The sequence below is a fragment of the Salvelinus sp. IW2-2015 genome, linkage group LG12 (genome assembly GCF_002910315.2).
Source record: "Salvelinus sp. IW2-2015 linkage group LG12, ASM291031v2, whole genome shotgun sequence".
Classification (NCBI taxonomy): Eukaryota; Metazoa; Chordata; class Actinopteri; order Salmoniformes; family Salmonidae; genus Salvelinus; species Salvelinus sp. IW2-2015.
Window position 1 is genome coordinate 4,986,730 of NC_036852.1, and position 15,193 is coordinate 5,001,922.

Consider the following 15,193-nt stretch of genomic DNA (forward strand, 5'->3'; position numbering starts at 1 on the left):
ATCAGGACTTCAAATCTGTTCGGTTTTCCTGAAATTCAAAACATCAATCCCTTTTCTGTGAAATGAGTCTGATGCCTCATTTTAAAAGGTCACCATTGTAATTGTCTTCGTGATCGACTGAACAAGATTATAACATAAGATATCACAAATCATGCAAAAGACAACTTTGTTAGGACAAACTTCATAATGCTTCTGACAGACGATATTATATATTGTTGGGACAAACTTCATATTGCTTCTGATAAATTATATTTTATTTTGTATTTTTTTAAGAGAGATACTATGAATACAATATTTTATTTAAATAATAAATGACGAAAGAAAAACTTTCATATGTCACTTCAATAGATTTATGCTTCATATTCCAGTTACCTCTGTTTGGTTTCCATGTCTGTATTCCGCCCYGAGCATCTAAGTGAAATATGTTCACAGCATATGCCATGTCCAGAGAAGGCATCAGGAGGCCGGYGAGTCAGAATAAGTTAATTAAACGCCGATGTGGTAACTAGGCATGGCATTGGGCTGCCCTTCGGCTATTAGACAAGGTCACTCACACTACAACACTCACCCACGCTCTGGTGAGAAAACAAACCTCAACCCGGACAAGTAGAGGCCAAAGAGCACCCATGTGACCATTATTTTTTATGATTTGGTTTTAGATTACATTAGAACACTTTATTATCCTCTATTATTTCACTCTATGGGTTGAAATGTCACATTTTGTCGTTGTCAAATAATTCTGAAGTGTCATTAAAAATTCCCTGTGAGTCAATGTCCTCCTCCGTCCCTGTCAGTAATTTAGTGGCCGGTCTTCAGTGCATACTGCATAAAAGCCAGACATGACCAGTATCTCTCTTTGGGGTTGGAACATGGTTTGCCAATCACACATAGAGACTTCGGTGTGAGCCCAGGGGAATACTGGATGAATACTGGATGTGAAAAGAGAGAGGACTTTAAATCTCTTCTGTTTCCTCTTTGGCTTCTAACCAGCCCGGCCTGGATTCTGTCTTAAGGTCCTAGAGGGCAGAGGGTGATTTAGTTAGAGTAGACCTTTCATGCAGACATACTATGTCTGATAGTAGGCTATGTCTGATGTTTTGAGTCTATGAAGTTTATGATGAAAGTGATTGTTTTCGATAGACGTTTGTGCCATTTAGGATGAAAGCTTGTGACAGAGGCCTAGGGATCGCTGTAGAAATAGTTCTGTCTGATGAGACATGACAGAAACATCATATCCACTTTCCCGTTACCTCATCTCACATGTCAATAAGCAACACAGATCTTTGCTGATTATTCTCCAGTGTCATGTGACCACGTCGCCTGCGGCTTCAGGGAGGTGCTTTCGTCAAGTTCTGCCTGTCCTGTGTGGATTATGAGGATGCATAGGAACCATCTATCTGGACCATCATAAACTCCACACTTCTTCAATTTGAGCTATTGTCATTTTTCTAAGTGGAAGACACTAGAGGAGCTGGGATCATATGGAAAGATCTGTTTTTATATCTGTAGGCATCCTCATCCGTGGAGGGGTTCGAGAGAAAATGACTCACATCCCAGTGACACTCGCAGTTATATTGTCTTTAATTAGTGCATCATAAAAATGTGTACGTGTGTGTCTCGGTGTGTGTCTCTTTGTGTGTGTGTGGCATCAGTTCCATCAACTTAGTTAAAGTAAAGATTCACCCATTTTGAATGTTATATCGTATTTGTGCATCGTTGAGCTATTCCCCATGCAAGCAGGTAGAAATACAGCCAGTATGATGCGTCATACCGGCTGTATTTCTGCCTGCTTGAACGAAGCACTCAGATACACATGAAAATATGAAAAGACCCCGGGAATCGATAGAACACAAATACGATATAACATTCCTTTAACCGCCACATTTCTACTGTATTGGCCCACCGTTTCTCCAATCTCATCACACAAATCTATAATATTATGGACTGTTTGAAAATAAAGATAGATCCTATATTCCAATGGATTGTATCAAAATTAATATAGAATGACTTGTTAGACCCTATATTCTACACAGTAATTAAACACTCCCGTCTCCAAGTGCCTTGCTAGTATTTATCTACCACACCTGCCTCTTAGACCTCTTCTCTACCATGCCTCAGGACTACCTGGCATGATGACTCCTTGCTGTCCCCAGTCCACCTGGCCGTGCTGCTGCTCCAGTTTCAACTGTTCTGCCTGCGGCTATGGAACCCTGACCTGTTCACCGGACGTGCTACCTGTCCCAGACCTGCTGTTTTCAACTCTSTAGAGACAGCAGGAGCGGTAWAGATACTCTTAATGATCGGRTATGAAAAGCCAACTGACATTTACTCCTGAGGTGCTGACTTGTTGCACCCTCTACAACTACTGTGATTATTATTATTTGACCATGCTGGTCATTTATGAACATCTTGGCCATGTTCTGTTATAATCTCCAKCCGGCACAGCCAGAAGAGGACTGGCCACCCCTCATAGCCTGGTTCCTCTCTAGGTTTCTTTCTAGGTTTTGGCCTTTCTATGGAGTTTTTCCTAGCCACTGTACTTCTACACCTGCATTGCTTGCTGTTTGGGGTTTTAGGCTGGGTTTCTGTACAGCACTTTGAGATATCAGCTGATGTAAGAAGGGCTATATAAATACATTTGATTTGATTTGATTCTCATGTGAGATGGACAGCTATTGAGTCCTCTGGCTCGGCCCTTGTTTAGCTCTGTAGCGTATGGCCATGCAATACACATCCTCCACTAAGCAGAGCGCTGATAAACAAACACAGATCAATGAAATGAATCCATGACCCCCCTGAGATCTACGGCTCTGAAAYAGCATGTGTCTAATGAACTGAAACTGTCATGTAGAAGCTATGTTGTGCTGATGGMCTGAGCTGTTTGCTGGGGTGTATAGTATCCCAGAGGCATGCATCCAAGGCCGTTGATTAAATGATAGTCAACATGCCTTTTTTAAAACCTATAATCCTTAGTTGCTACATCAACATTTTTTTGTAATAAATTAATGATATGTACCCATTGATTGTCAAAGAATAGAACTTATAAATACCTCATGACCTTAGTTCAACTGTCATACTCCATCAGAACACAAATTATAAGCTTTTTTTACACCAATGTTTGCAAACAATATAAACACGGTATAGCATCAAAATATGGTTCAAACTAAAACGTTAATACCATGGATAGTCAGTCCTTGCATCCACAGCTCTCTCCATGAATTTGAGAGTGGTTATGTTTCTCCAGGCCCATCCCTCAGCTTTTTACCAAAACAGAGTCAGGGTAATGCMTTGTTATTGTTTCAATTAAGGATTCTAGCTTTAAGGCAATATATTCTCCCTGATGTCTCTCATTCTTTTATAGCAGGTTTCCAGTTGGATTCTTTCCCATTCTGGTGTCAKGTCTACTCCCGATTCCCCCCTCCAGTACCCGACGTTGTGGTCTACTAACCACCYGTCCTGGCAACCAGAATTGCGCACACCTGCTCCCCATCGTTACGCACACCTGGACTTCATCACCACCCTGATTACTCTCCCTTCATATAGCCCTCAGTAAGTCTCAGTCATCAGGCAGTATTGGTTTTGGGTTCCTGCTTAGTATTAACTTCATGATTACTATTAAACACACCTTCTGTGCCTTTCCCTGCATATATGTACCCACAAATGCTGATGCTCTAGATACTCAACAAGTCTAAAGAAGGCCAGTTTTATTGCTTCTTTAATCAGGACAACAGTTTTCAGCTGTGCTAACATCATTGCAAAAGGMTTTTCTAATGATCGATTAGCCTTTTAAAATGATKAACTTGGATTAGCTAACACAACGTGCCATTGGAACACAGGAGTGATGGTTGCTGATAATGGGCCTCTGTACGCCTATGTAGATATTCCATAAAAAATCTGCCGTTTCCAGCTACAATAGTAATTTTTCACCATTAATGTTTACGCTGTATTTCTGATCAATTTGATGTTATTTTAATGGACCAAAAATGGGCTTTTCTTTCAAAAACAAGGACATTTCTAAGTAACCCCAACCCCAAACACTTTTGAACGGTAGTGTACATTATTATTCAAATCTATGACAGATCAACTTGTTTGTGTTATAAATTAYAGGCAGGAAATCTAACTGGCTGCGATAAGGCTGATTTGTGTGAAATAGAAAGATGGAAACAGTGATGTGTGAATGTAGCTATTCTCAGAGGAAATATTCTGACTTCTGTCCCTGCGGTGAGGCGGACAGAGCAGGGAGCAACCTCCCTGGTGTAGTGTTGACAGAGAAGTAGTTTTGACAAGATGGTACACAGCTTATTTCAGAAATGACTTTCGTAGCAGGTTAGGAGAACTTATGAGACGTACAGTAAGCTAGGGATATGAAAGCAATAACATACCGCTCAGAACTTTACTCCCGGTCCATACTGCTGTTTGTCTACAAAGTCTTGCCCCCACTTCAGATTTGTTTAGTGTGTGTGCGTGCGTGGGTGTACAGCAACTGCAAAATTCAATAGTTAACTACACGACTCTGTCTTATCTGTAAGAGACTATGGACATGAACAAATCACTGACAGATATTCCATTGTGCTTCAGAGTGGAACATTTATCATCCACTGTTGCTAGTTTCTGACTGTTTGACAGTTGTATAAAGCAGCCCTATCACAGAGAATAACTCAAAGAACTCAAACACAACACACTTTAATTACACATTAGTGGCAGAAACCTTCCCAATCGGTCAGTGCTATCTGGGAACCTTGAGACGTCCCTACTCTGACTTGAACACAATGAAGTTGACATTTMAAATGGTTAAGTTAWGGGTTAAGGTTAGGTAAGGGTTAAGGTTAAGGTTAAGGTTTAGGGTAGGGACATCCCYAGGATCCAAAATAGCACTAACTCTTCCCAATCATGCAGAAAATCAATTTAGGTTAGAAGGGATAGCACTCACTACCTAGTTTCTCTCCTCTTTTAACCTCTGTCTTTTTCTTCCATTCAACTGTTGACTGTGATTGGTGCTGCTGTCTCCTCAGCTTGCTGTGTTGCCCCTCCTTTGCCTTTATTTCACCATGATGGTTTGTTTTTCTGCATCAGTTTAGGGATAGATTGGCATCCAATCTACAGGCTGGTTGAGGTACTGCCTGTATCTGTACAGTCTGCTGGTTCACCACACACTGGACACAACATGTACAAGAGTCATGAATTATTAAAGGTTTTGACTGTCTTTATTTAGTTATTCAGACAGATCAACCCAATGCATTGTGGTCCCATCACAGCATGTACACCAGCAGGTCTCAATCTCCCAGACAGCAAAGGATACAATGTAAAGACAGTGAAACCCAATCCATAGTCTGGGACAGGRATGTCTTAGCTCCATTTCTTGCACTACAGAGAAGGCTACATTACTGTATGTGTGCAGAATAGCATCAGAGGGATAAGTCGTAGAAGGCAGAAGGAGGAAGCACTCATGTGATTGGGACAGTTCAGCGATTTTACAAAACATATTTGTTTCCTTACTTTGAAGTCGTCTAAGGGAACATGTATCTTACTATGTAAAATCGCAGAACTATCTCTTTKAGCTCATGTGATTGTTATGTTGAGACAGAGAAACTGAGTAAATCACAGCGGGCCAATTAATAGTAGTCATAATTGACATTGGCGCCGTGTCTGTAGGAACCGGGGTCCTGTGGCCCGATGGGGGCGTTCTCGTCATAATGGTGCTGGCGACCTTGGTCTGACGACCGGGCCAGGTCCATCCAGTAGGACAGGTCAGTCTCAAGCCTCTGTGGGATGGATGGACAACAAGAGATAAAACGTTAACGAAATCAAGCTAGGAGACTCGTGAACTTGTTTGAATGAGAGTGAATAGAGACAAGTTGTTAGAAGACACAGTGTGTGTATTTGTGTGACAGATGCAGTTGGAGAGATCCAACTCAAGGACAACTGGAGATACAATGAAATAATATCATAATAGATGCTTTGATCCAAAGTGACTTGCAGTACATATTTGTTGTTGTATATAATGTATGACCCCAGCGGGAAATCAACTTAAAGTAGTGTAAATATGTCTGAATAGGTGAAGTCTTGGAAGGGACGGTGTGCCTGAGTTAGAGTATGACTGGCGTTCGAGGGCAGCCTTACGTTTGTGCTTGTTTGTCTTGAATAATTAACTGACACATTTTCTATTAGGCTTTATGTGACGAGAAGGTTTGGACAGGTCCGCCGCTGTTGGACGATGGACGCAGACGTGCGGGAAATATTACGGCCCTTCATGGACTGATGTTGGAGCTGGGATGAACTGACACACACAGGGGGCAGCTGCTGAGCCCGGTAAGAGACATGTGTCACAGATACCGACATTAATCGAATCACACAGCCTCGCTAGCTTTCATATAAATATCAACACACACCCTATAATAGAGCTGTCTGGACAGTGGAGAGAGGTTACACACACACACACACACACACACACACACACACACACACACACACACACACACACTTTCTTATCGAGCTGTCTAGACGGCGGAGAGTGTTTGCATTGTGTTGCTAAGACATTGCTGTAGACGGGAGGTCATGTCTCTGTACAGCCTGTATGAGACTAAAGCAAACACAAAGACTGACCTTTTCATATGTTCACCTATCATTCCTGTAAATGCCACCATGTGACTTATACAAGGATGGAAAAATAGGTAGAGTTTCTATAACCATATTAAAGGGAAATAATTCAGATTAGATTAAAGGTACAAGGAACATAACTAGGAACATAATAGGAATGTGCTTGTACTGTGCTGTACATTCTTCCTGTAAGTCAGTTATTTGTAATATCACATGGAATTGTATATTTAAGCAATAAGGCATGAGGGGGTGTGGTATATGGCCAATAAACCACGGCTAACGGCTGTTCTTCCGTCGTGCCTGGATACAGCCCTTAGCCGTGGTATATTGGTCAGATACCACAAACAACCGAGGTGCCTTATTGGTATTATYAACTGGTTACCAACGTAATTAGAGCAGTAAAAATAAATGTTTTGTCATACCCGTGGTATACGGTCTGATATAACACGGCTGTCAGCCAATCAGCATTCAGGGCTCAAACCACCCAGTTTATAATACAGGATAGTATATGATGCAGTTGTTTTTAACTAGATCGGATTACTGTAAGGACTGTAGGAATGTTTTACTGACCAATGGGTAAAGCATCTGTGTGTGCAGAGTGCAGTGTATTGTGAAGGGTGCAGTGTGCAGTGCACCTACCGCCTCGTCATAGCCCATGTGCATAAACTGCATGATCCATTGCTGCACATCTGGCCTGCTGCGGTCCCAGATGTTCCTCTTGGGCCTCCGTAGGGAGGTCAGGAACTCTTTGGCCTTAGAGGGGGCCACCGCCACCCACACAGGCTTCGTACCTCCGCCCACTAAGGAAATACAGGTAAGGAGAGGTCATGGGTCAAGGTGTGGATGTAAAGAAGTCAATAAGCACACCTGTTTGCCTACAGCAGGGTCGGAGGCAGGGGAAGTGTGTAGGGAGCAGGGGAGCTGTCAGTGACAGAGAGAGAGAGTGGTTCTGACCGGCCAGCAGCAGCCAGGACAGACAGGAGAGGAGCCTAAGGCTGCATCAGCGACACTCTATAAATATCAACGGGTGTTTTTAGATTATTAATAAGACTCATGAAGCCATCATCATCTGAGACGTCACTTATCAATCCAGGCACTCATCCCACAGAGGACTGCGTGTGTTGCGTGCCATGGAGGTCTGTCTGAACTTGACAGGGCTATTCAAAGCTAGACAAGTGTGAAAAGTTTACCGCCTGAGGTGGATTTGTCGATAAAGTTATTTATTTTTATTTAACTAGGCAAGTGAAAGGTGAATTGTTTTCCTGACATTAATGATGCAGACATGTGGATGTAGTTGTAATGAATACGATTGGAGACAGAGTGCTGGTTTAAAGCGCAGGGCGCAGCAGGTGTTTGTTAGCAAAGGACCACAGGAGGAGGCAGGTAGCTGTGTCCAGGGACAGGCAGAAGGTCATACACAGGGAATCCAAAAAGGTAACGGTACAGGCAGGGAAAAGGCTAATAACGTAGTCCAGGAGATCAGGCAAGAGGTTGACGACAGGAAATCTGATAGGTAAAAGTACATGCAGGGAATAGGCAAAAAGGCATCGTTAGTGAGGATGGCCAAAAACTATGATACACAGGAGGACTAATATGGAAATAAACAGAGCTCTGAATAGAATGTGTATCAAAACAAACAATACCTCACAATTATGGGATGCAATGAACTGAACTAAATAGTGTGTGTAAATGACATACAGGTGTGTGAACAGGTGATCAGAATTCAGGTGATTGGGATCTGGAGAGTGAACTGCGTTCAGGGGATCTATTTGTTTGAGGGTGTGAGCTGGAAAGTTGGCTGGAAAGTGAGCTGCGTTCAGGGGATCTATGTGATTGAGAGCATGAGTTGGAAGCAGACGTTACAGTAGCGTGGCTCAGTGTAGTCAGTGTGTGTGTCGTCTCAGCTGTGAGATGTTTCTCATGAAAAACAGCCATAATCCATATTACCATCTCTTTTCTTCAGTAGTCTGTGGAGCTTGTTCTCCCCTGCGCCATCTGTTGGAGACGCACAGACAAAATAGGTTAAATAAAGACAAATCAGATATATTCTACTTGACCTTGACCTAAACATTACAATCAGAGTGTATCAACTGTTATATCATTACTATGAAAGACGTACTGTGAGTGTACAAAATATTTGTATTAGTTGCACCCCCTTTTGCCCTCAGAACAGCCTCAATTCGCCGGGGCATGGACTCTACAAGGTGCTGGCCCATGTTGACTCCAATGCTTCCCACAGTCGTGTCAAGTTGGCTGGATGTTCTTTGGGTGGTGGACCATTCTTGATACACACGGGAAACGTTGCAGTTCTTGACACACTCGCCTGGCACCTACTACCATACCCTGATCAAAGGCACTTAAATATTTTTCTTGCCCATTCACCCTCTGAATGGCACACATACACAATCCATGTCTCAATTGTCTCAAGGCTTAAAAACCCTTCTTTAACCTGATTTAACACGTGACATCAATAAGGGATTCTAGCTTTCACCTGGATTCACCTGGTCAGTCTACTCTATGTCATGGAAAGAGCAGGTGTTTTGTACACTCAGTGTATATCATTGTAATGCCCTATGACAGAGAGAGAGTTCACGAAAGGAGTATCTAAGAAATCTAATTCTGAAACATTTAAGTGTTACAATTCTCCTATTAAGAAGTCAAACCAATGCAGTATACAAAAACCTAGTATATCCCTCCCTTCATACCCGTTCGCCATATCAATACTTGAAAAACACTCCAGTTAATTGAAGTGTTACCAGAGCAGGGATGGCAGGGACCAAGGGGTTGTGTTCCAAACTAAACAACTGCTAGTATGCTTGCTGTAGTTCCTCAATGGCACAGCTAGGACCGCAAAAAAAAAATACATAATTGAAGACTCTTCTTTGAGTCATAAAAGTGCATTGACATTGCTTAGGAACTGTGCACACTTTGGAGAGGTGTGTGACCACATGGAGACACCAGTTAGACCTCTCACTCACCTTCCCCACATTCTCCAGAAATATTATCGTCATGTTACAGAATATATCCAGAGTATTTTCAGATTTTGTTTTCAACAAATGTGGCAAAAAGTACAGTAAAATGCACATAAAATCAACGGTGTAATGTTTGGATTCAGTCTTGTGTCAGGTGTGCCCAACTTTGGTCTAATAATTTTCCCATTATCTCCAAACTGTTCCCTTTCAATTGTTACCATGATTATGCATATGCTTTTCATAYTCATTCTGTAAGAAACATTTCAATGTAGCCCTATCCATGTAGGCCCATTCCCACAAGTGTAAAGGGTAATGAATGTGTTGTATCAATGTAGTTCTTTAAATGTAGTGGGTTCTGGTTTGATATTAGATGGCCGGTTAGAGAGGTAGTGAGACCTTCTTCCTCTAGCTAGCAGACAGTAGACGGTAGGAGGGTGATATTCACGGACAAACAATATGATATGAGGGTGTGAAATCCTCCCTCCAGGAGCTGTGTTTTGGTTTGACCTCCTTTTGTCCTCCACACACAAATACTTAAATCCCTCTCCCTCTCCCCCCCCCCCTTTTTTTAAAACTCTCCCTCCCTCTTGCTATTCTCTTGGTTTACCTCTCCTTTTTTCTCCCTCTCTCTCTCAACCATTATTCTTTCTCCCGGTGAACTTCAAAAATCAAAGCTTCCTACAGAGCATCCAAGATGGTGGCTACAAGGCGGACAGAATAGCCACTGAACTCTTTCAAAATCAGATGTCACACTGTCCTCAAGAAGAAGAAAAAATCTAGTCTCGGCTGATCTCAGCAATTAAAAAAAAAAAGTGAGATGGGAAAATGTATCGAGACAGGCATGCAGGCACCCTTTTCCAAATCTCTATTCTCTGTAACAATTTTGTCACGTGGCAACATACTATGACATTTGAATGCATCAACCTGCAAATTTACAGTATAAATGTGATGGGTCAGTGAGTACACTCAATCACAAATGTACAATACGGATGTGAGTGACGGAAGGGTTTTACCTGAGTGAGCGCAGTAGGAGAGGAAYGSAGTTAGCAGTAGAACCTGCAGACAGAGGTTGTGGAAAGCCATGGTCTCCGTCTCWGTCCCAGACGTCTCTCTGAGTCTCGGGAAGCAGTGGGTAGAGGAAGCGGGAGGAGAATCAGGACCAGTGGAAGCAGGAGTCTCCCCACAGGCCCAGAGAACAAACATTCCTTCATGGAGGAAAACCTGCTTGTGCCGGTTCAGGAATGTCATAAAAGGAAGACCCAGCCAAACAGAAGCACTCGGTCATTCTCTCTCGTTTAATGTGTGGGTGATATGTTTGWTGGATGGGTAACACTTTATTTGGATAGTCCATCTGTAGATGCTCTACAGACAATCTACAAGCTATCAGTAACACTTCAACTAACCATAACCTTATCCTAACCCTAAACTTAACACTTACCCTAACCTTAGCCTTACCCCTAACCCTTATTCTAAACCTAGCCCTAACCATAGCAAGCAGTTGCTTATCAARAGATAGTTTGTTGATAGTATGACAATCTGTAGAGCATGTACAGATGGYCTKTTCGGACTATCCAAATAAAGTGTGACCGAGCATTGCTACATCTAGAGTAGTGTCCGGCTAAGATATTGTGCTTTCTCTTACTGAGATATTTTGTTGTTTTTCTGTCAAATGTCTTTATACAGAAAGTGTAAATTGTAACTGTCAAACAACTGTCAAGCCTGACCAATGATGTCATAGAAACACTGAGAACAGAAACATTTCCTCAAAGACAACACAGAAAACCTCCATATCATATTTCCTCCACACAGTCAGCAGTAAATTATCATTTTCCTGCGCTTTTTTCAGACCAAGTAGTAACTTAACAAATAGCATCATGATGCTGCAATCAACAAATCTGGGACCATATTTATGGAACACCGCTCATGGAACTTTCCCCCTGGGGCATGTTTCCATGCAGAAAGAGCTAAATATCTCAAGGGAAGGACAGATGTTTCTGAACATGAAAAAACACATCTCCACAGAGAAAAAAAAACAGTTTGAATTAAATTACATTTCCTTACTCTTCTTTGAAGTTTGTCGGAGCCCCAAGATCATGGAGACTAGTCCTCTCTACACAGGTAGGGAGCAGTAGATTTGATTTTAAATTGTCTCAATTCTGCACCCTTTTCCCGGTACCAGTCAAAAGCTTGAACACACCTACTCATTCAAGGGCTTTTCTTTATTTGTACTATTTTCTACATTGTAGAATCATAGTGAAGACATCAAAACTATGAAATAACACATATGGAAACATGTAGTAACATGTAGTAACCAATAAAGTGTTAAATAAATGGAAATATTATATATTTGAGATTATTCACAGTAGCCACCCTTTGTCTTGATGACAGCTTTGCACACTCTTGGAATTCTCTCTACCAGCTTCATGAGGTAGTCAATGCGGTTCAATTAACAGGTGTACCTTGTGTCACGGTCGTCGTAAGGAGGAGATGATTGGGAACCAATTCAGGAACCAATTCAGGCCACCATAGACCTACATATACCTAGACATACAAAAACCCCATAGATATACAAAAACCCTATAGATATACAAAAACCCTAGACAGGTAAAACACCTAGACAATACAAAAACTAAACCAACCACCCTTGTCACACCCTGACCTAACCAAAATAATAAAGAAAACAAAGATAACTAAGGTCAGGGCATGACACCTTGTTTAAAGTTAATTTGTGGAATTACTTTCCTTTTTAATGTGTTTGAGCCAAATCAGATGTGTTGTGACATGGTAGGGGTGGTATACAGAAGATAGCCCTATTTGGTAAAAGACCAAGTCCATATTATGGCAAGAACAGCTCAAATAAGCAAAGAGAAAKGACAATCCATCATTACTTTAAGGTATGAAGGTTAGTCAATATGGAAAATGTCAAGTACTTTGAAAGTTTCTTCAAGTGCAATCGCAAAAGTGCTATGATGAAACTGGCTGTTATGAGGACCGCCACAGGAAATAAAGACCCAGAACTACCTCTGCTGCAGAGGATCAGTTCATTAGTTACCAGCCTCAGATTGCAGCCCAAATAAATGCTTCACAGTGTTCAAGTAACAGACCAGTGGCGACCCGTCATTCAGGGCCCCACATTTTTAGGCTTGCCCTTTTTGCTTGTTATTTAGACATTAATACGTGTCACATATCAGTTTGCAAACAATATATTTTTTAAACAATTTCATTTTGTTAATAAAATCATACAAACATGGTCTCTTTTTTGCTTTCTTAAGGCAGCTCCAAAATGCAGGTGTTTCAGCCTAGCTCAGTGCTTTCTGTGGTGGTGGGGCAAGCCAGCAGAAAATACAGAGCGTTGCGCCTGATTGGCTCAGTTTTCTGTCATGATTGGCTCAGTTTTCTGTCACTCATGGGACAGTACGTCACCCCCAAGTCTAAGGTTAGAGCTCGAAAAGGTTTGTTCCTTGGGTTCTGACATAGAGTTCTTTTAGAAGTGCCCATCCAAGAAGGCTTAAGGTCATTGGCCACAGATAGAATTACATCAAATCACGTTATATCTACAGTAGCTTTGATTGGACTGATCATGTCAACATCTTACTTTCAAAGTCTTAGCTAGCAGTCATCATCATAAATCAAGTCGACAATCTACTAGCAACTCCTTTTAAATCCTTGTCATGTGAAGAGAAATAATGAAGAGAAAATATAGATAAAGCGTATCGGTGTTCATCTGCCATTGGACATAAAGATTACACAACAAGTTAGAAATRGCAAATTCAACAATGAGTCATTTGGAAGGAATCAGTGGCTAACTGCAAGCAGTGCGAAGCAATCAGTAACAGTAGCCTSCTATTCAATGGAGTGGCTGTGTGTTTTTCTTCTGAGTTCCCACCAGAGAATGCCAGACTTTGATGACAAAACCGCCYCGCCACCTTCATGTTTAAGTGAGCACATCAAAAGCCAAGGAGTGAGTCGAAAAATGTATTGCATGCTGCTGCATAAATTATGTAATATGCAAGGGAGATATTTATACTGTAGCTAAGAAAGTAATACTAAGTGTATGTTGTGTAGTAAGCTGTTAGTAGCCAATGTGCCTCACCCTAATAATTTGGTCTATTTTCACCTCTCAATTTCGCCTAACATTACTGTTCTGACTCATGTAGCCTATAACCTGTTTTTGAGTAATGCCATCATCTAATATCGTAAGAGATTTTAATGTCTGCTTATATGCTCTCCTTATCTGACTTGGTGTACAGGGAAAATACTGTAAGAGTGGCCCATGTTCTGTATTCTGTCGCTGTACATTTCAAAAGTGCTATTGCATATTGTTATTGTTATATTGTTATATATTGTTATATTGCCTACGTCCGTCGTCGCTCGCTCATTAACGTCTTAATCGAAATTACAGAATGCSTCTTATCCGCTCATTGTTCCCTTATGCCATAGTTTGTACATCTCAATTGTCAGTYGAAACCACATTTGTTTAAGCAAGTCAGTCATATCAGCTATGTTTTTACAAAGGCAGTAAATGAGGCTGAATGAACTGGTTCGCTAAGGATAAGGATTCACTCCATGGTGCTGGAAGGAAAGGTCTGCTGTTAGGACAGCTTTAACAGTTTGTGGGTACCGCTTGTCGCTTATAAAGTGCAATTCATGTATTGTTTAGAGTTGTATTGTTTAGTGTTGTGTTGTGTCTTTGCTGGCATGCATCAAAAAAATGTACACGCTAAAATCGCCACTGTAACAGACATCTCAACATCAACTGTTCAGAGGAGACTGTGAATCAGGCCTTCATGGTCGAATTGCTGCAAAGAAACCATTACTAAAGGACACCAATAAGAAAAAGAGACTTGCTTGGGCCAAGAAACACAAGCAATGGACATTAGACCGGTGGAAATCTGTCCTTTGGTCTGATGAGTCCAAATGTGAGATTTTAGGTTTCAATCGCCCTGTCTTTGCCTTTGTGGAGCGATGGATAACGATGCTTCATGGGTGACTGTTGTTGATGTGTGCAGAGGGTCCCTGGTTTGCGCCCGGGTCGGGGCGAGGGGACGCCATAAAGTTAAAACTGTTACATAGAGGTGAGTCTTGTTGTGTCCTGTGTTTTTTATTTACTGTTGATATACTGTCTGTACACCACAATAAGAAATAGACAAGGACAAGGACAAGGACAAAGATGGTTTGTCCATAATCTGGAATAGACACATACACTTTTTCACAATGCCACACTAACAAACACAGCAGTCCTTGATTTGCAAGCTGCAGAGAGGATCAATGAGGTATTCCACAACAAAAGAGGGCACATTGTTGCCTTGCCTCCTGTCTCCATCAGCAATGAAGAGAAAGAGAACTGATGGTAAATATCCAAGTATTGATTTCACATATAATGCCTTTAACACCTCTCCTACCTTCAGTGAGCGGACAAGGACGAGGTTGCAGTATGTCTTATGCATGGTGGTGTCATCTTGGTTGACAGAAATCAAAAGTAGGGAAATATATACAGTACTAGTCAAAAGTTTGGACACACCTACTCATTCAAGGGTTTCTCTTTATTTTTTACTATTTTCTACATTGTAGAATAATAGTGAAGACATCAAACTTTGAAATAACACATATGGAATCATGTAGTA

General features: G+C 41.5%; 1 protein-coding gene across 1 annotated transcript; it reads right to left on the bottom strand.

The window, feature by feature from the left end:
- Window positions 1-5,324: 5,324 nt before the first annotated feature.
- On the bottom strand, window positions 5,325-10,817 carry LOC111970912 (augurin-A-like). The gene is made up of 4 exons (XM_023997667.2): window positions 10,583-10,817; window positions 8,545-8,592; window positions 7,237-7,397; window positions 5,325-5,762 (listed from the first exon to the last, which is right to left on the bottom strand). The coding sequence occupies exons 1-4, from the start codon at window positions 10,815-10,817 to the stop codon at window positions 5,613-5,615; spliced, it is 594 nt and encodes a 197-aa protein (XP_023853435.2). The 3' UTR covers window positions 5,325-5,612.
- Between the last annotated feature and the right edge of the window lie 4,376 nt (window positions 10,818-15,193).